The sequence below is a fragment of the Ptychodera flava genome, chromosome 10 (assembly GCF_041260155.1).
Source record: "Ptychodera flava strain L36383 chromosome 10, AS_Pfla_20210202, whole genome shotgun sequence".
Classification (NCBI taxonomy): Eukaryota; Metazoa; Hemichordata; class Enteropneusta; family Ptychoderidae; genus Ptychodera; species Ptychodera flava.
Genome location: NC_091937.1, coordinates 11,757,753 through 11,779,877, shown reverse-complemented (window position 1 = coordinate 11,779,877; position 22,125 = coordinate 11,757,753). Strand labels below are relative to the sequence as shown.

Below are 22,125 nucleotides of genomic sequence, written 5' to 3'. Positions count from 1 at the left end.
CACCGGTAGGCCTACACCAGCTAGCGGTTGGATCACTGCCATGACCGTGCACAGGACCGGGGCACATGATCTCTCGATACGTCTATACACGATGTAGCCGTGCAATTTTCCTGCCAAATGCTGCTAAAACCCGCTCGTTTTTTCTATTGTTTCCTGTCATTTTACTATTTCTTACCACGTAATACTAGGAGAAGTAAGACATGGTGATCAACAGTTGGTTGTGGGCAAGTCGTAGCGGGCCGGTAAGTTGTGGGACCGGATTCTCTATAGGCCTATCCGTGTACGTCAACGCGGTGACCGTCTCCTGACAACATCTCCCGTGTCCTGCTCTGGCTTGCCGATCATGGTCTTGAGTGTAATTTTTGTGTTAGGCATTGTGCTGTTGCTGGTCTACATATATAGGCAATTGTTGATCATTTTAGTTATGTATTTTCACTGTACTGTACATAGCATTGTGTACAACCAGCGTGATCGCGCGCGATCAAATCTTTTTGTTCACTGTGTCTGCGTGCAGTAAACTCAGCGACATGATGTGCTGAGTGTAGTGTCCCAATGTTCGTAGCTCTACACGAGTTTATAAACAGAAATACACCACTGAAGTTCGTTTCCGATCTTAATATTTTACTATTGCATGATGTTGAGTCTTACAAAGGCCTAACAAAGTGGGGGACTGCTCCCATCTCACTCCTATTGAAGTTGAGAAGACTTATGTTTACAAAAATTTATGTTTATCAACAAAAAAATCACGCACGCGCAGCGCGACGACCACTGCGCTTTAAGTTAGGGTTAGGGTTAGGCGTAAGTTAGGGTTAGGGTTAGGGTTAGACTTATTCACTCCCTCTGTATATAGAGGGAGTGAATAAGTCTAACCCTAACTTACGCCTAACCCTAACCCTAACTTAAGCCTAACCCTTACCCTAACCCTAACCCTCGAAAATACGTATCAACAAACAAACAAACAAACAAATAAATAAACAAACAAACAAATAAATAAACTGCTCTTTATTGACAAATATTAACAAAACAGCTTTTGGCTGTTATTTTATTAAAAATACAACAAATATAACAAATAAACAAACACAAACACATACACACAAACAAACAGACACAAATAAACAACAAGTTCGAGTCCCCTGTGCTCTAACAGCCCTGCAAAAGTCTATGAAGAGAACTGAGGTCTCTGTGGCCTGGATCTGGACTGCAATGAAAAAACGGTCTTTTGGCCGAAATTCTGCTCTATTTGGGCAAAATCTTTTCCCTGCCTACCTTTACCTCCTAACCAATCCCAGAGAAGATGCGATTAACTTCTCCTAACGTCCGAAACCGCTCATTTTCTGAAACATAACGTACTTGACAAGTTGTTTACCCATGGAGATCCCCATTTTGAATCTCGCTGCAGAGACCCCAGTTATCTCCACAGACCATTGCAGGGCTGTGGTGGAGGCCATATAATGCCAGGAACACACAGACCTGTACTCAGAGCTACATCGTACTGTTGCTGCTCTAGAGAGGTTAACGCCAGTCCCGGACTTGTTGACCCTGCTAGAGAAATAAATTTAGCTGAGCTTTTGTCGGTTATTATTCTGCCGTCTCGAAACATCGGTTACACAAGCAACATTTCGGTGAAATTCCAAAGTCAATTTTTTTCCATAACTCAATACAAACCTTTGTAAAATTTGACTCCCCCCCTCAATCATTGATTGTAAAATTTGACCCCCCCCTAAAAACGGTTTTGTAAAAGTCAACCCCCCTGATTTCCACTGACCCCCCCCTCCCTGTAAAAAACGAATGCTCCTTAAATACAGTGCCGAGGTTCGGCCTTCGGCCTCACAGTGTTAGTCACTTCCCATCCGACGACGATCTACGAAATGTTCCGTGGGCCTGTGGTTAATAATAGTTTACTTTATACTGTAAATTTTATTTATGAACAATTTTGTTCAGTTTTCTTACCAAAGACACTTGCTTGTTAAAAGTTGGTACTCTATACAGTCAGTACTAGTCTGTACTGTAATTCAGTCATTTTATATCATACTAGTAATATATTGATGGCGCAAATACAGCGATCTGATCACAGCCCCTCGTGGGCTACTCAGCTCTGGGACTATTCCCCCCATAGACGAGTGTACAGAAAAGAAACAACCCCCACTTGGGTTGTTTCTCGCTTCTGTACACTCGTCTATGGGGCGAATAGTCCCAGAGCTGAATAGCCCACGAGGGACTGTGATCTGATTGGTCGATAAATGAACAGAACTGTGGTATACTAGTATTGGCGATGTACCACGGCTGGCATACACGCGAGCTCTCAGCTTGAGCAAAAATCCAATTTTGAGGTTTCACACCAGAATTTCAATATACTGATAATGTGATATGATATAGGCCTAATAGCAATAAATCACACCCTCCGACAGTATACCATTCGATTGTGACCAGTTCACTCCAGGTATGCGCTCGCTATCGTCTTGAACCGGTCAAAATCTCGTGGTATAGTCGGGTGTTCAATAGTCCGTGGGTTAGAGGGGGTCTACGTGTACCCCCCACCCCCACAGGATAACAAACCTGTATTTTTCAGAAGCCTTGGATCCCTAGAATACGAAATGGAATTTTAACAGAAAAAATATAGGGACGCAATAGCTGTTATGGTCATGTTTTGAAGGGTACCGCAAAATCACGATTTTCCAACCCAAATGCATTTTCGTCAAATCTGTCTTTTTGTAAGTCATGTGCTGAGCTTATTTTTTAACGTAACCTCACTTGTTTGGTATCATTAGAAAGGGAATTTATTCCTTTTTAAGATGACATATTGTACTATGCAATATCTTCTACACTTTTTGTGAAATATGAGCAAAACTTACCCCATATCCCAAAATTTAACATTGCAAATTACAGTAAATCTCAAATTCTACCAATTTTTTAGCTAGGCATAATAAAAAATGCAATGCTTTGTATGAAATCTGTTTTATTTGATACAGGGACATGTCAGAAATATGAAATAGACTTTTAACAGAAAAAATATTGGGACTCTACAGCTGTAACAGTCATATTTTGAAGGGTACCGCACAATCACAGTGTTGCAGATTCGCATGCATTTTTGTTAAACCTGTCTTCCTATACGTAGCATCTGCTCAGCTTGTTTTGAATATAACCTCACTTGTGAGGTATCATTAGAAAGATAATTTACTAATCGTTGAAGTGACATATTGTAACATGCAATATTATGTTTATTTTATGATATATGACCAAACCTTACCCCATACCCCAAAGTTTACATTGAAAATTGCAGTCATAGCTAAAACCAAATTCTACAAATCTTTTAGCTAGACACAAAAAATCTGGCCGTTTTTGCTATTAAATCTGTTTTATTTGGTACAGGAACATGTCAGAAATATGAAATAGACTTTTAACAGAAAAAATACAGGGCCTCTACAGCTGTAACAGTCATATTTTGAAGGGTACCGCAAAATCACAGTGTTGCAGATTTGCAGGCATTTTTGTTAAACCTGTCTTACTATAAGTCATCTGCTAAGCTTGTTTTTGAATATAACCTCACTTGTGAGGTATCATTAGAAAGATAATTTACTAATCTTTAAAATGGCATATTATAACATGCAATATCTTGCATAGTTTACATGAAATATGACCGAAACTTACCCCGTACCCCAAAGTTTACATTGAAAACTGCAGTCATAGCTAAAATCAAATTCCACCATTTTTTACCTAGACATATAAAATCAGGCATTTTTTGTATGAAATCTATTTCATTCGGTAATGGGTCATGTAGGAAATATCAAATAGACTTTTAACAGAAAAAATATTGGGATTCTATAGCTGTAACAGCTGTATTTTTAACGGTACAGCAAAATCTCAGTATTCCTAATTCGCATGCGTTTTTGTTAAATCTGTCTTCTTATAAGTCGTCTGCTGAGCTTCTTATAGAATATAATGTAAGTTGCTAGGTATCATTAGTAAGATAATTTACTAGTCTTTAAAATGACATATTGTAACATGCAATATCTTGCATAGTTTTCATGAAATATGACCAAAACATACCCCATACCCCAAAGTTTACATTGAACATTACTGTCATAGCTAATGTCGAATTCTACCAATTTTTCACCTAGACATAAAAAATTGGGCAATGTTTTGTATGAAATCTGTTTTATTTGGTACTGACACATGTTAAGAATATGAAATAGACTTTTAACAGAAAAAATATTGGGATTCTATAGCTGTAACAGCTGTATTTTTAAGGGTACAGCAAAATCTCAGTATTCCTAATTCGCATGCGTTTTTGTTAAATCTGTCTTCTTATAAGTCGTCTGCTGAGCTTGTTATTGATTATAACTTGGCTTGTTTAGTATCATTAAAAAGGTAATTATCGAGTCTTTACAATGACATATTGTTACAGGCAATTTCTTGTACAGTTTTCATGGAATATGACCAAAACTTACCCAATACCCCAAGGTTTATATAGAAAGTACTGTCATAGCTATTGTGATCAAATTCCGCGAATTTTTAGCTAGACATGATAAAAAAGCTCTGTTTTGGTATTAAATCTGTTATATTTGGTATTTGGTCATGTCAGAAATGTGAAATAGACTTTTAACAGAAAAAATATTTGGATTGTATAGTTGTAACAGCCACTTTTTGAAGGGAAATGCAAAATCGCTTGTAAACGTCATTTCCTTGGGTCTGAAATCTGTAACAAAATGCAATTTAGACATAATTTATCATGTTTTTCTCTGATTTCCACATCCAAATATAGTTGGCCTAAAAATGCCACGGATTCTGAGCACAGGGGCACATGAATATAGAAATAACAGGCGATAAATAAACGTTAATGGTCAGAGCTGAGTCTGTTATTTCCATTATATTATCAGTGAACCGAAGAAAACCGTCAAAGTATGCCAAAATTTCCAGAGCGAACGACAAGTGGGCCCCAGAACTGAGCAATACGCGATGCACTGTCAAGCCTGCTGTAAAAAATTGGCAAATCCGGTGATATTTTCAGAAAAAAAGTATCTCAAATTGACCCACAAGTGCTCCATTTTATTTTGTGATTGATTATGATTTATGTTTGAGCTGTAAAGTTACGATACTTAGAGTTGTTAATCTTATTATTCATATTCACGGGCATATAAACAGACCATTGCTGGGTATTTTTGGTCAGTCAAGTGGTTCAGTTCGACCAATCAAAATGCGACAGGCAGGGCATGGTAATATAATGGTCATTTAAGTATGAGAAAGAATAAATAATACTGCTATTAAACCTTTCAGTGTATGAGCCTTTTTTGTCTTCTTCTCTTCTTTTTTGCCTATATGTTTCCTCGCTTTGTGCATGAGTCCCGACGGTTCGGTGTTAGCATGATGTTTGCAGTATGTAGTGTGCTCTTTCTTGGTGAATTTAGCCTCTATGCTGTTGCCATGCTAAGCAAGGGGAGCAAGTGTGACTAGACGTCCCGTAAGGTAGTATATCGAAGGGAATCGCGTAAGTCAACATCTGTACGGGGGTGTACCACAGACTGCCTGGGCACAGACCTTCATTATAAGACTATAAGGCAATTTAATGTCGTATCAAATGATCACCAAGAGAGGGTGCACTACATACTGCATACATTAGGCTAATTCTAAACCAGCAGGAGTAAATGCACATAGCGAGGAGTGTTTGTTAATGAAGCCTTATTGTAACATTGCTGACCAAATTAGGGGAAATCCATTTGATTTCAGGAAGGGGCAAAAGTTAAAGGAAATTATTTGAATATACCATGATACCATGTTCATGGCCTGGTTACAGTCAGCAACATTACCCCTCTCAGTGCTGACACATCAACCATACAGACCCACTTGTGACATGGAAATACTTGGCAAAATATTTTTTAAACATTTTATTCTAAAAGTGCCACCATAAGGGCTATAACTGTGATTTTATTGATAATACAAACACTGGCATACAAAAATACCCATATTGCAGTGTTGTAAAAGAATACGGCGGAGCCAATTTATTTACAAAGTTTTGATGTTATCTCACCGGGATGATGCTTATATTGTCAGTCATATTCCAGGATAACACCAATGACATTTTTTTGTAAATGAAAATACAGTCTTACATTATATTTAAGAGTGTGACACCATGACACATCCCTCATAAAGATAACAATATGCTGAAGATACAGAGAGGAACATATTGTGCAAAGTCTAGACATTAAATATGTGACAGTGTGTAAGTTCATTTGTTCTATTTCTATTTTATGAGGTCATTTATTCAAGTGTGTACATCTTGGTGTATCAAGACGGTTTTATCGGGATTATTTCCCCCATATTCTCAACATCACTAAGGCCAATATTTATTCTCTTCAGTCCACACTCTTTGCATTGATAAGGTCAATAAAGAACACCGAACATCGGTATACCACCAGATTTTGCTTTATTGCTATTATATCAAAACATTATATTATTGTTTGCATCCATGACGTTTTATATTTGCATGGTCAACATTTGTTTAAATGGTGTATGGCCCTTGTTGCAAAGGTGCGATCTGACATCAGAATTGATCAATATATGTCTTAGAAAATCACTTTTCGGTGGTAAAGTTTAACTATGCTCTTTGTGTTTATACATTCAAATATTTGAGCTGTTTGGTTCATTTGATCTTTAAGGGGGTGTACACCTACATGTCCCTTTTAAAACTGAACCTAAATGTGAATGTTTTTCCACTCACTTTGCATTCATGGTGTCTTACACCAGAATGGATCAACATATGCCTTTTAAAATTGCCCTTCTCTGTGAATGTTTTTTCCACATTCTTTGCATTCATGCCGTCTGACACCAGAATGGATTAACATATGTCTTTTAAGATCGGACTTCTGTATGAATGTTTACCACACTCTTTATATTCATGTTGTCTTAAACCAGAACGGATCAACACATTCATTTTCAGACAGTGCTTCTACGAGGATACTTTACCACACTTTGTACATTCATATGGTCAGACACCAGAATGGATCAACATATGGTTCATTTGATGACACTTCGTTTTGAATGATTTACCACACTCTCCGCATTTATGGGGTCTGATCTCTGAATGGGTCAGCATGTGCCTACTAAGACTGCTATTCTCTGTGAATGTTTTACCACACTCTTTGCATTCATGCTGTCTGACACCAGAATGGATCAACATATGCCTTTTCAGATTGGAATTCTGTGCGAATGTTTTACCACAATCTTTACATTCATGTTGTCTGACACCAGAATGGATCAGCATGTGTGTTTTAAGAGTGCACTTCAGTGTGAATGTTTTTCCACACTCTTTACATTCATGTGGTTTTACACCAGAATGGATCAACATATGCCTTTTAAGACTGCCCTTTTGTGTAAATGTTTGACCACACTCTTTACATTCATGCTGTCTGACACCAGTATGAATCAACATATGCTTCTTAAGATTGCCCTTTTGTGTAAATGTTTTACCACACTCTTTGCATTCAAACTGTCTGACACCAGAATGGATCAACATATGCCTTTTAAGATTGCCCTTCTCTGTCAATGTTTTACCGCACTCTTTGCATTCATATAGTTTGACACCAGAATGGATCAACATATGCCTTGTAAGATGGCCCTTCTTTGTGAATCTTTTACCACACTCTTTACATTCATGTGGTCTTAGCGCTGAATGTGTCAGTGTGTGCTTTTTAATTTTGTCAGTCTCTTTCAATGTTTTACCAGTCTCGTGATATTCATGCGGTCTGACACGAGAATGGATCAACATATGCCAAACAAGACTCTGTTTTACTTTAAATGTTTTACTACACTCTTTGCATTTATGTGGTCTGACATCAGAATGGATCAACATGTGCTCAAGAAGACCATGTTTTCTTTTAAATGTTTTACCACACTCTTTGCATTTATGTGCTCTAATCTCAGAGTGGGTTAGCAAGTGCCTTTTAAGATTGTCCTTCTGTGTGAATGTTTTACCACACTCTTTACATTTATGTTGCCTGATCTGTGATTTGGTCAACATATGCTTTTTAAGATTGCCCTTCTCTGTGAATGTTTGACCACACTCTTTACATTCATATTGTCTGACACCAGAATGGATCAACATATGCTTTTTAAGACTCCACTTTTTTGTAAATCTTTTTCCACACTCTGTGCATTCATGTGGTCTGATCTTTGAGGTATTCAACACCGGTGTCTCAAGATTGCCATTCTGAATTGATGTTTCACCACATTCATTGTGTTGGAATGGCGTGAGACCAGAATGGATGACTGCAATGTTGTATCCGATAGTCTCAACACCTCCACATTCTATTTCTTGTGCTGCTGAATAGTTCAAGCTATGTGCTCCATGATTGCTGTTTTTCATATAAATTATACCATACTCAGTGCTGATTTCACCATCATAGTTGTCCCAATTATGAGAATGACCCTCCTTCAAACGGAAGAAATCTTTATGTAATGTAGTTCGGTGTTCAATCTGATCCCCCTCATACCATGGAGTTTGGTTTTCGTTGCTGTTCTCTTGGTTGGATACACCATATTCCAATGTTATAAAGCCATGTTGCATAATGCTCTGTACAATTATTGATGCATCTGTTGTTAGAGAGATAAATGTACAACAGTTCAGTAGAGTAAGTTAGTGACAACAAGGGTCCATAAAGCACTCTTGGGAAAGAGAGATAGGTTTTTGATATGACTACAAATGACTTTACCTAATATAATGGAGACGTTTTTCATGGATTTTATTAAATCAGTTAAGAGCACAGCAATAGCCATCAACACAATCTTTGATTCAGAATTTAAAGGGCAAAGGTCACATAGTTACTGAAGACATCAACGGTAGCACAGCATGGCACAGACTATGAACAACGTACAGATATACTGTACATGTAACAAAGTCAAAGTTGTCAAAGCAATATATAACTCTACCGTGCAATACAAGCAAACATGAAAGCATGGCTACTGACACCAATGATGATCACAGAGATCGATATAAAGCAAAAACTCTGCAAAAGACATGAATACATCTGACAATCAGTTCATCATTGCACACACAGCTCACTGACCACCCAAAGCCGTTTCTAAACATTAATTAATTACATACCGGTAAATTAACTCTGGCACTCTGATACTTCATACAATGGTGGGAAATACATGCACTTCAGGGCACATTTTGCCTTAAAGCCACAACTTTCAATCCCAGGTTCTTGCATTAGTGGAGTTCTCCTCCCAGTCAAACACTCGGCCAATATGATATTTGATTTCTATAACATTAATTACACAAAGTGATCTCGACCTTCTGTCACCTTTTGCTGATACTGCAAACAGAGTTATTACAAGCGTTTGATTAAGGGTTGGTTCAAATCACCAATGGTCATTGATTCCCCACTACAAATGGTCAAATTTCCTTAAAAATCATCTTCCAGTCGCGTTAGAATTTGAATATAACCACAGAGCTCGATCGGCAACAGCTTCGCGCTGACCACTTGGCAATCTATCTGCGAATTTGCGGCCGGAGATAACTAAAGGTGGCATTTTCTGGAGCATGTACCTGCGTGTTACCTGTTCTGTGTCCACATACACAATGAATGCCGACATACCGGTAGCTTCGCGCCCTTTTAAAGTGAGGCTCTGCCTTTAAAAGCAGTTCTTTGTGTAAGTGGACACCAAACAGGCAACACACGAGCACAGGCTCCAGAAAATGCCTCTTTTTAGTTTTTTCCGGCTGCAAAAATGCAGACAGACTGTCAAGCAGTCAGTGCAAAGCTGCTGCCGATCGAACATTCTGGTTATATTCAAATTCTAGCTTGACTGGAAGACAATTTTTCAAAGGAATTTGAGCATTGGTTATGGGGAATCAATGACTGTTGGTGATTTGAGCCGACCGTCAATCAAACGCTTGTATAAACTTTGTTTGCAGGATTAGCAAAAGGTACCAAAAGGTTGAGATCAATTTGTGTAATTAATGTTATAGAAATCAAACATTTAATGGCCAAGTGTTTGACTGGGAGGAAAACTCCATTAATGCGAGAACCTGGGATTGAAAATTGCAGCTTCAAACAGTTCCTCAGTACACAACATAAACTTAAAAGTGTGCAAAGTCAGCAAATTTCTCTAAGGGGCAGGTCATTATCAGCTTCTTCCCATGCAAAACAGTGTGCCGATGCACACAGTCTACCTGTATTTCTAGACATGTGAAAATTCAGGTATGAGACTAGTTCAGCTGTACTTTGTTAGGATTTAATGAATCCTTTCTTAGGCAGTTCATTTGACACCATACTTATTGTCACCTATTGCAAAACATTGTCACACTCAAGTCGCGGTTACACGTTTATTTTTTTAAACCTGAGGGGATCTATTTAGTTGCTCTGTAAATATTCCTTATCAGCGATCTAAGGGATCTCACATTTTGCATGTCAATCAATGCGGGTCAAGGTCCCAGGCGGTATTCACAGGACCAGAGAACATTCGCTAGCTCGCAATGGCGGACACAAACATCAGACAGCTACTGTCTACGTAGCCCTGCGTACGATGCTGTGTTTCCCTGGTGTTTTAATGATATGGTGGGAGGCCGTACAACATGGGGAACACAAAGCATCGTATGCAGGGCTACTGTCTACGCTCTTTTTGTTTTCAATCACGGGAAGGGACTGTTTCAATCGACCGATCGAGATGCCTTCGGCAAAGACATTTACAAGAAGATAATTCTGATCTCACTCCGCTTGATTTCAATATCCATTCCATAAAGATCGATGAGTCACCATCGAAGAAAACAAGCAAGTTTATGTTTCCTTTTCCTGTGTCTGATCATGAATCCTGCACTGCACCCTTTTACGGTCGATATGGACAAATACACGTACAAAACACTATCATACTCATTGAAATAAACTTTTCTACACCTATTCTGAACGAAACAAGCACTAGTGTAACACTAACAATCAGATGGTAATGTGGAGATCCTGTTTCACACATATCCGAAATGAAACAAACACTAATGCAACACAAACTTTTGGATAGTAAGGTGGGGACATCCGTTTTTCTGCCTTTTCCACTACGACAGCTGTTGTCGGGCACGATTTTGAATTGGGCTAACAACCGTTTGATTTTGTCTTGACATTGCTCCACGGTTCTCTCGAATCCCATCTCCCTGGCCTTTGCAGCAATGACTTCATAAACTTGCCTATCCCTCGACCATGGACATGAAAAATCATACCTCGACCATCCATCATACGGATGACATTTGCGCCTCTCTATAGAAATGAGTAGTTTGATTTCGTCCTGCAATCAATTGCTGCCGCGATCGTCCAAACTTCTTGCTCAAACACAATCAATTGCGGTGATGACCACAAGCCGAAGACAGAAGATAGTTCGGGGTTTAGTTCGGTGTTCTGGTCACACGTGTAAATAGGCCATTGTTAAGTACGGAGCACCAAACCTGGACTAGCCCTTTGACACCGAATTTTGTTTTTTGTTAGTTCGGTGTTGTCTGGTCACTGACACAGGTTTAACTTTAATCCAGAGTCAGCTCCAGAGTAAACACGCACGTGTAAACCCCACTTGGCTCAAGTTGAAATAAAATCTATATGTACATGCAGCAGATCAGAGCATGACAAAATAGCAGCTACTGTATATTGTAAGATTGCATTGAAAAACAAAATGATGTAGATATGTTTCTGTGGCACATTCATGTTAAATACACACAGACACACACACACTCACACACACACACTCACTACCTAACAAAACTCAACATCTTCACTGTATAGCAAAGCCTTACCTTTCATTGATAGTGTATTGTCTTGATATTGTTGACACATCTTTTCAGTCAGTGTCTCTAATGGTTTCTCTAGCTCATGCATTTTGTCCAAATGTTTGAGAGATTTGAAAATTGCACAACACTCTGCAATAAATAAATAAATCAATCAATCAATCAATGTTTTAACATTACACTTAACAAGCCACAGAGTAACATTACAGCCAATCTATGATATTCCCTAACTGAAACAAGGAAAATAGTCAAACAAAGTCATATTCACTGAATAATACACCACAACTGAGGTTAAAAAAACTGCTGGAATCTCCAGTAACCTCAACGTTCAAATTTTCACCATACTTAGAGCACACCCCTTTCATCACTCTTAGACATAGAACTTAATGACTTTAACCAATATGAGAATACCACTGGTACATTTGGCAAAATTCCGGAAGTCACACTGTTCTGTTGTCTATAAAAGTGACATCTTAATCCTTTTACTGTATCATGTATGGGCAAAACACAGTAGTGGACACAATAATTTTGTTTTGATATTTTTAGTAACCTAGGAAGTCTTATTATCCTATCACTTAGAAAATCCCTTGTGGAAGGCAACCAGTGGTTTGTCCACTATTCTGTACTCGTGCCCCATGTCTCTGTTGGTGTACCTGTTAGGGTTAGGGTTAGGGTTAGGCTTATTCACTCCCTCTATATAGAGGGAGTGAATAAGCCTAACCCTAACCCCGGGCCCTAACCCTAACCCTAACTTAAGCCTAACCCTAACCCTAACCATCGGAAATACATATCAACAAACAAACAAACAAACAAACAAATAAATAAATAAACAAAAAAACTGCTCTTTATTGACAAATATTAACAAAACAGCTTTTCGCTGTTATTTTATTAAAAATAACAAATAAACAAACACAAACATACATACAAACAAACAGACACAAATAAACAACAAGCCCGTGTACCCTGTGCTTGGAGTACTACAGTTGGTACCACACTAGCTGCAAAATTGTAGCTCTACGGTGAGGCGGTCAGTGAGTTTTGGTTTTGCAACCAGGGTTCTCACCATAATAACGCTCGATGAAACCACCAACATCAGTATCAGTGAACAGCTAACTTTGAACTGTCGTTTTTTGGATGACAGTGGTAATCTATCTGTTCGATTTTTGAAAATGATAGAACTGCTTAAATCCGAAACCAATGATGAAGTTGAGTCTACCGTCTCGCTGAACGCAGAAACCATCCCCGAACACATGAAATCATACTTCACTGAAAACAAGCTTGACTACGCGAAGCTATGTGGTATTGGTAAAGACGGCGGCAGTGATAACCAGTAAACATAACTGGGTAGTCAAACGACTTCAAGAGCAGGCCAGTTCAGCACTTGGTATACACTGCTGCAAAGACTGACTCCAGTTGGCATTGTCTCAAGCCGCTAATGCTGTCACATACGTCAAAAAGTTCACATCTACACTCTTACGGCAGCTGTATGACTTTTTCGACAATTAACTCTCCAGTCCGAACAGCCGGCCTTCATTCCATCCACGGTCCGTGATAGAGGGACCGTGTTCCATCCAAGCAGCATTTCACCAGAAGAAACTCAAACCAGTCAAACCCTCGTCAACTAGATGGCTTAGTTTAGGACAATCGGTTTCGAGGCTACAGGAAAGTTTCGTCAGTGTTTTGGTCAGCCTAGAGCGGGAAGGTGAAGAGTGGGGAGACGCAAAGGCGGTCGGCCTCTTTCATCTCATGTCCACTTACAGATTTGTATCAACAATGTTGCTACTCTGTGACCTACTTCCGCAACTTGGTAATCTCAGTAAACTTTTCCAGTCACATGATTTAGAGTATACAGTTCCATCCTACCATTGGTGAAGTCCACGATCTCCACACTCAAGAATATGAAGACGACAGACGGAGAACATTTACAGCAACTATTGCTGCGAAAACGAGCCCTGCCACTTCTTGACATGTTCTTTTGGGAGTGGGGGGCTGCGATGTGAAGAACTGAAATATCGCACAGGATAGTATTACACATGCATTATGCCGAACGATGGGCACGGAATTTCGAATGGCGCGAATTTGAATGCGAATTTTCGATCTTTACAGAAATAATTTCCATACACTTGGTCCAAAGTCCATTTAGCATCTATCCATTGGAAGATGTCTAGGTTTTCCTCAAGTTTACCTACTTTTAACAGGTTTTCCAATGTTAACCAACAATCGCCTTGAAATCACCGCCATCTTGAATTTTAGCAGCTTGACCCATGACGTCATGCAAGTCTCGCACGTTCCCGTTCTAGTTCATTTGCATTCAGACGCAAAGAAACAACACGTGCGCTTGACCATCGTCTTTCACACTTCACATTGTCTGCTAGGTTGTGCATATCTTCACCAAAAAAACGGAAACCGACCAGCAAACTGTATTTATAAATGTAAATATTGTAAATAAAAGGAAATAAAAGAAAAGAAATTGGGAATGAGTTGTGTTTTTTGCAGTTTTTTATTTTTTATTTTTTTTAAATTTGGAAGGGGGAGGGGGTATTTGACAGTCATATTATCACAGTCTTTTGTTTTATAAATAAACATAGTTGTATAAAAATAGTTGTATTAAAAATAGTTGTATAATGCAGGCGCACATAACAATATCTTAAGCAGTCCTTCAATTGAAATTTAGTAAGGAGTTAGGGTGTTGGTTCAGTTCAGAAACATTATGGAGGCCAAATGTATGAACTGTGGAGAAGCCTTTGAGGAGAGAGCAAAAGGTTACAGACGAGTCTCCATTGGAAGGCAGATTCATAAAACAGAAAATGTGAAAGATGCACTTTCTGATATTTTCTGCCCACTTACTCCATGGGAGTAAAACGGGTAGAGCACGCAACAAAGCAAAAAAGCACGCAACAAGAAAAGAGAAAGTGAGGATGCAGAACAGCAGTTTTGTGTCCGCACTTCTGAAGATGCCTAGATGTTTGGAAAACGAAAAAGAAGTATTGCTACACCAACGCAGACACCAAGAGCAGTAAAAAAGACCAGAGAAAAAAGACAATACTAAACTGTCCCTGTTAGAGACCTAGAATGACAGTTTATGCTGGTTAGAAAGAAGTTCACAATCTTTCTCAGGGTTCTCTGAGAGGGGATTTATAGGGGTGGGCCACCCCTGTGTTTTTTTTAAAAAATCTATTCATATTTTAATTGCCTAACAAAAGAGTATATTATCAGAACAAAAGTATATGTAAATGATCCCATGTTAGGTAATTATTCACCTTTGGTGTTTTCTAAGCTGTGAAGTACACTTTTTCTTAATGCAAAAAAAAGGTGAACAAATGAAAATAGGTTTGAAAACAATTTGTTTTAGTAACTGTCTTTTTGATTGAATAAAAGGAGTGAAATAGAAAATGAAAATGGGATGTTTTATAAAATATCTTAAGATGCATTTGGTTCAACTATCCTTGTACTTACCATCTTTATTTTCTTGGTCCATTCCTTCTTGGTTAATAATACAAGCACACTTGATCCCCTTCTGAGACCAAGTGTTTACTCGGTCGATTACTAAACTTTTAAGTGGACTTACCACTATTGCAATATGGTGAATCAAGGGATTGACCTTATCTAGTAAAAGAGGAGGAATGACATACCGGTACATGTCACTCTTTCCATATCCTGTGGGGAATATACCCATTGAATTTTTGTGACTCATCACATTTGCAATAATTTGAGACTGTTCATCTTTAAGATGATACCCAAACTTTTCTGCCAAATGCAGATCAAACAAAGATTTAAACTCTGTGATGGAGAACATCATGATCTATAATGTAAAATTTCTGTGGGGAATTTAACATAATTTGCATAATTTGCATGATGGATAATAGTTGGACAAGTTTAGTGTCATTTAACAATTTATTTTATTTATAAACATATTACATATTTTATTCACAATTTTTAAAGTTAAAAGTTATTTGCTTTCTATTCATTCACTTTTTACCATGCGAAAATTCGCATAACATAGCCAACAATGCTGAGACAGCAATACTAGTCAGCGCATGTGTTGTTTGTTGATATCTGAATGCAAATGAAGTAGGAACGGGAACTTGCGAGACTTGCATGAGGTCATGGGTCAAGCAGCTTAAATTCAAGATGGCGGTTATTTCAAGGCGATCGTCGGTCACGTTAGAAAAATCCATTAGGAGGAGAGAAAAATTACAAATACCGAGTAATTATTGAGCGGGTAGGTTATATTAACACCAGATGCGGTCCTTTTTGAAAAGTTATGTCAAATTTGTGTCTTTGAAAATTTCTGGCGAAGGCCGTATCCTGTGCGATATTTGCGTATTACACATCGTAGCCCTACCACTCCAATGACCAAGCTACCCAAGTGGCAAAGGCTACGGATTCGCAGCAACAGCAACTACTGCATGTTCTGCAGCAACTGAGCAGCTCTGACATCGTAATCAAGGAGTGCGCTGATGATCCGGAGTTTTTTCACGAGCACATCGGATCCGTAGGAAGTATATCGACACTCTTATCGAGAACATTGAGTGCAGGTTCCCCGCCGAAGAAGTTGGTATTCTTTTTCAGTTTCGGATTTTTGACCCCATGCTTCTCTCCAACACGAACTCTACTTCCAGTAACGGTGACGTTGAAGCCCAGTGTCAGCATTTTCTTCAAGGAAACACAGCCAATGTTGTCAACGAATGGTCAAATTTCAAGAACTATGTGCAAGAATCGTTACTTAAGCAACCTGATTTGAACCCAGGTGAAGTCATTAACGTCCTCTGCACGACACGTGTCATCCAACTTGCGTTCCCCAACATCTCCAAACTCACCAAGATCTACCGTGTGTTATCATGTCATACTGCAGACTCAGAAAGAACATTTTCTCAGCTGAAGTTGATTAAGACTGCACCAAGAAATCGCCTGAATCAAACAAGCCTCGACAGGTTACTATGTGTTGCCATTGATCGGCTGCCATGTGATGACTTTGATTACGAAAGTACCGTAAAGAGATGAGCAGAGACGAAGAACCGCAGAATCCGCAAACAGACAGCATGCAGTAAACGCAACTGAGAGAAAGTGAACTAAATGGGACAGTAATGATGACAATTTTAAACATTGTATGTACCCTATCGTATGTATCCACAGTGGGACTGTAATGATGACAATTTTAAACATAATTGTATTGTATTGTATGTATCCACAGAGGGACTGTAATGATGACAATTTTAAACATTGTATTGTATGTATCCACAGAGGGACTGTAATGATGACAATTTTAAACATTGTATGTATGTATGTATGTATCCACAGAGGGACTGTAATGATGACAATTTTAAACATTGTATGTATGTATGTATGTATCCACAGAGGGACTGTAATGATGACAATTTTAAACATTGTATGTATGTATGTATCCACAGAGGGACTGTGACAATTTTAAACATTGTATTGTATGTATCCACAGAGGGACAGTAATGATGACAATTTTAAACATTGTATTGTATGTATCCACAGAGGGACTGTAATGATGACAATTTTAAACATTGTATTGTATGTATCCACAGAGGGACTGTAATGATGACAATTTTAAACATTGTATTGTATGTATCCACAGAGGGACTGTAATGATGACAATTTTAAACATTGTATGTATGTATCCACAGAGGGACTGTAATGATGACAATTTTAAACATTGTATTGTATTTGTATGTATCCACAGAGGGACTGTAATGATGACAATTTAAACATTGTTTGTATGTATCCACAGAGGGACAGTAATGATGACAATTTTAAACATTGTATGTACAGTGTATGTATCCACAGAGGGACAGTAATGATGACAATTTTAAACATTGTATGTATGTATCCACAGAGGGACTGTAATGATGACAATTTTATCACTGTATGCATGTATCCTTGTTGAGTTGTATTGATCTTCATTTCTCGGAAATAGTCAAACAAAAGTTTGAAAAAGTCAGTGTATTTTGCTCTGTTTTTCCATTGGTGCTTGTGATGCTTTCATTTGCTTGTGATGCTTTCATTTAGAATTTTGTGTCACAATTATCATTCAATACTTTCATCAAAGAAATAATACCTAAGTTGTACAAATGTAATATTTGTTGTCAAGTTTTTAGAAATTCAGTAATAGAAAAATTAAAGATAAACTGCAATGGGTGGTTGATTTCTTAATGTGATTGTGTGTTGTACCGGTATGTATGTTGATATTGCTCCACAGCTTATGAGTAAAATATCTTCTTGGATCTCCATTTTACAGTATGAGTAACATAAAGTAAAAAACAAAAAAACTAACATGACTTGAAAACATGAAGAAGAAATTCAAAGAGAAATTCAGTAATAAAAAAATTAAAGATAAACTGCAATGGGTGTGTTGATTTCTTAATGTGATTGTGTGTTGTATGTATGTTGATATTGCTCCACAGCTTATGAGTAAAATATCTTCTTGGATCTCCATTTTACAGTATGAGTAACATAAAGTAAAAAACAAAAAAACTAACATGACTTGAAAACATGAAGAAGAAAAGAAAAATAATCCTGAAGGAGAGTTCAAAATTCAGCCCCACTTGTTCAATGCTTTGCCAATGAATATCAATAGTCAATATTAATTAAGGTCATGAATATTAATTAGCAACCAGTACTCCTTGAAGGTTGGTGAGAACCCTGTGCGACCACCAGCTCGCTCACAAGTAGAGCTACAATGCCGAAGGCCCCGTAGCACTCAAAAAAGCGCGCCGCACATGGCGCGGCATTTTGATGTGAAATCTCATATATATATATATATATATATATATATATATATATATATATATATATTATATATATATCTATATATATATATATATATTGTACAGATTATCACTAGCTACTGAAGACTATACACTACACTACACTAACCTTGTCGTTTATGGGGTTCGGTATTTGCTCAAGGACGTCTATCGCGTTCCATAAACCATGGAGGTAGTAGAGAAGGAGTCACAACTAGGCGGAGATCAAAGGACCATGTGTTTTGCCGCTGTTTGCCTTACTAACTACTCCATTAGCACCAACGGGACTTGCGAACGCGTTTTCTCGGATTTAGGAAACAAGATTAAGTTCGTTCGGGGTCGTTCGGGTGTTTCGGCCGTCCCTCGGCAGTTGACAGATCTTCAAACATGGCGTCACGTGTCCAAGCGTCGCGTCGGGAAGTTCGAGTCGTTCCACTGATTTTGATGTACACGATGTTAAAGAGGTCGAGGAACAGATAATTGAGGAAGGGAGCTTTTGTATCTGCAAAGGCGCGGAGACTGACTTGATGATAGCTTGCGATTACAAAAAATGCCATACATCGTAGAGCAGCATTGTTAACACGCCAACTTTTTCCAAATCCAGTTCTTGGTTCTTGCCGTGTTTTATCATGTTGTACTGGCATTAATGATAAGGTTAAATAAGAAAGCATAGCTTTTAACTGCTACGTCCATGACTTTAATGAATGGTTGCGATATAAAAACAACACGTACGATGCATTGAAACAAAGCGTCGCAGCGTCGCCTATGGCGTCGCGTCATAAACACCCGGGAAACGCTACAAGTTTAACCCACGCTCACGGCAGTGCTGCAGTCCGCTGCACCATACTCAGTACATGATTGAAAAGTTCGTGATCAGTACTTTCATTCTAACAAGGAAAGGTTCCTGCGATCGAATGTAAAGTATATAAAAAACGACGTTAAAATTACCCAGATTTTGAGAATGAAAAACTTAAATTCCTTGCAACTTCACTTTTCGTGGACGGAACGTGTCGTTTCTTACACTATGATGACGCACTTGACCCAAGCTACGCAAATACAGTCTTTGCGCAGGCGTTATGACACTGTGGAGAAACTGAGTCGCATTAGCAAACCCAGGTTAATTTCACTCGGTTCGGTTGCGAAGGTACCGTCGGCAACGCACATGGCGGGAAAGGGGTGTTAAACAATGGACATAAAGGGATTAAACCAATGGTGCACAATAGTAATAAACGTAATTATCTCAGTTGTGACTCCTTCTCTACTACCTCCATGCTTAAACATTGAGCGTGTTTGGGAGCCGCCATTACCGAATGGCGGCTTCAAGCTCGTGTATAACGCCGGTAACACACAACACAACCCTGCCACGCAGAGCTACTTCTTACCACAGGTGCCTCGGACTTGTCTGTGTGTATATGCATGTACACAGGCATATGTCTAGGCACCTGTGTTTCGCACTATACGGATGTTTCGCCTCCGCTTCACATGGAGGATACCGAACCCGCGTACGATGCTGTGTCTTAATTCCGGCCGTAAACGGCCTGTGGTGGGAGGCCGTATAACGCCGGGAACACACAGTACCGTATGCAGGACTAGGATCATACCTTGACAGGCTTGTGGAATGCCGCATGTATTGTTGCATGTACTGTCATCGCCGCCATTGCACTGCTCTGTTCTCTCGTAGGGCTCCAAATCCGAAAGAAGACACTCCTTGTTCATTGTTTACCGGGATTGTTTCCACCGATTTCGTCTAAACTTTCTAAAGCACAAATGTGTTGCTGCTAAATAATTCGGAAGGACGGAAAATTCAAATCTGAGGTTGCGTCCACAAAAAATACGACCACGGCTGAGTCGAGTTCAAATCCTCCGAGCCTTTGTTATACAAGTATTATGGACGTAAGAAATAGACGTCCATGGTTACGACTGGTCCCGTTAACCTCTCAACTGAACACGATGCTGAAGTTAGACTCGGTTTCGGATTCGGTTCCGGGTTCGAGTGACTAAAAACAAATTACATTTTCAGCCGATTTTGTTGTACTCTAGCATATGAAAATAATACTTGTCTTCAATAACATGTTTTTACTGGATTTCCTGTTCGCATATGTTATATAATATTTCACACCATAAATTGTGTGCATGTATTCACAATTAAAATGGTTTATAATAGTTGACTTTATATTGTAAATTTTGTTTATGAACGATTTTGTTTAGTTTTATTACCAAAGACACTTGCTAATTGAATTTTATGTATGCTTGTAAAAGCAAAAATTATTATAGTACTCTGCAAGACCATGGTTACTTTCGAAAGTCACTTGGTCAATAAATTCATTTCAGACACCTTTTCATATGACTGGTATCTTCTCTTCTGTCTAGGAGATTTAACTTCAATTTTCCCTTTAAACGAGTAATTAAAGTTTAAGAAAATGTTTAAAGTCATCAATGGCATCCCGGCTAATTATACTGAAATCAAAATTTCGCTACAGTTTTTGATTTAATTAATTGGGAGGTTTCAGCCTCATGTTGAGTTTTTTAATAGTGAAACAAACTTGATTATCAATTTAAGGAAGAACGCGCCTCGGGGACAGATATTCGGCCCAGGACTCTCAAACTTTTACAATTCTCTTCTGATATACCTCATGTGGGTGTTCATTTTAAACTTTTCACTGGCTTAGTTTTTCAAAATTCGAATTTTTTTTATTTTTTCTCCATAGAGTTAACGCAGGGATGGTGGACATTTTGAATTTCAAATATCGTAAAATCTTGGGTTGTTTCTCTAGTACCTGAATTTGCACGGTGACTCCCTATTGTTATTCTTATTTTGAAAGAGAATGATTGAAAGATTCCTTGAGGAAAGTTAGAGCAAAAGTTTAAGTCTTTCACTTTCGAGGCGCATACTACCTTAAACGGAAAGACAGCAACATTGCTATCGGCAGCTCTGACAGCCTTGAGCAAGAACAGCAGTATTTATAAAATTAAAGATTTATCTATTTCATTTGTTTAAGAGCTGTTTTACCATAGACAGTGGAGGGGGGAAGATGTGAAACCTCCACTGTCTATGGTTTTAGTCGATCAAAAACATACTGTATCTGCAGGCTTGTCGAATTTATGATTATGTGCGAAAAATTTATGTCATGAAATAAATGCTGCATGTGCATTCAGGAGATCTAGTTTAAATATCTTCTTATGTATCAGTAGTTATCATATCCTTCGAAAAAATAATAAAATAAGCTGGAAATATAAAAAGTATTCTGAGTAAGTCGAATCCGAAACCCAACCCGAAACTGAGTTCAATTTCAGCATCCGGTCAACTGAACTTTGAATGATCCGTTGGGGGCGCTTTGCACAAAGGCAATGTGTTCACAACACGGCACAGTAAGTGAGGCTACCCACAATTCTCCATGATCTGTACACACGGAGATCACTCACTCAACTGAAGCAAATTTCTTCTGTGCACAGAACAACTCGATCCATATTTCAAAATTCTGGCAACATAGTTCTGATAATCATAATTTTCTGAGTTCTCACTGTGAATAATGAGAAGATCAACCCCTTTTCTGAGGAGGAGATAGCAATTTTGTAATTTTGTCGACACAT

At 38.5% G+C, this 22,125-nt stretch overlaps 1 protein-coding gene across 3 annotated transcripts in view; it reads right to left on the bottom strand.

Annotated features, from left to right (window-relative positions):
- The window catches only part of LOC139142027 (zinc finger protein 345-like), a 121,659-nt gene that overhangs the window by 66,244 nt on the left and 33,290 nt on the right, over positions 1-22,125 (bottom strand). The window contains exons 1-3 of one of the 3 annotated variants that reach the window (XM_070711820.1): positions 20,136-20,477; positions 11,771-11,893; positions 5,969-8,586 (exon numbers count right to left, since the gene is read on the bottom strand). In XM_070711820.1, the coding sequence (XP_070567921.1) occupies positions 6,983-8,586; positions 11,771-11,893; positions 20,136-20,250 (1,842 nt within the window). In that variant the 5' untranslated portion in view covers positions 20,251-20,477 and the 3' untranslated portion in view covers positions 5,969-6,982. Of the gene's footprint in view, positions 1-5,968; positions 8,587-11,770; positions 11,894-20,135; positions 20,478-22,125 lie in introns of those variants that run through there. The other 2 variants (XM_070711819.1, XM_070711821.1) reach the window with 2 other exon arrangements.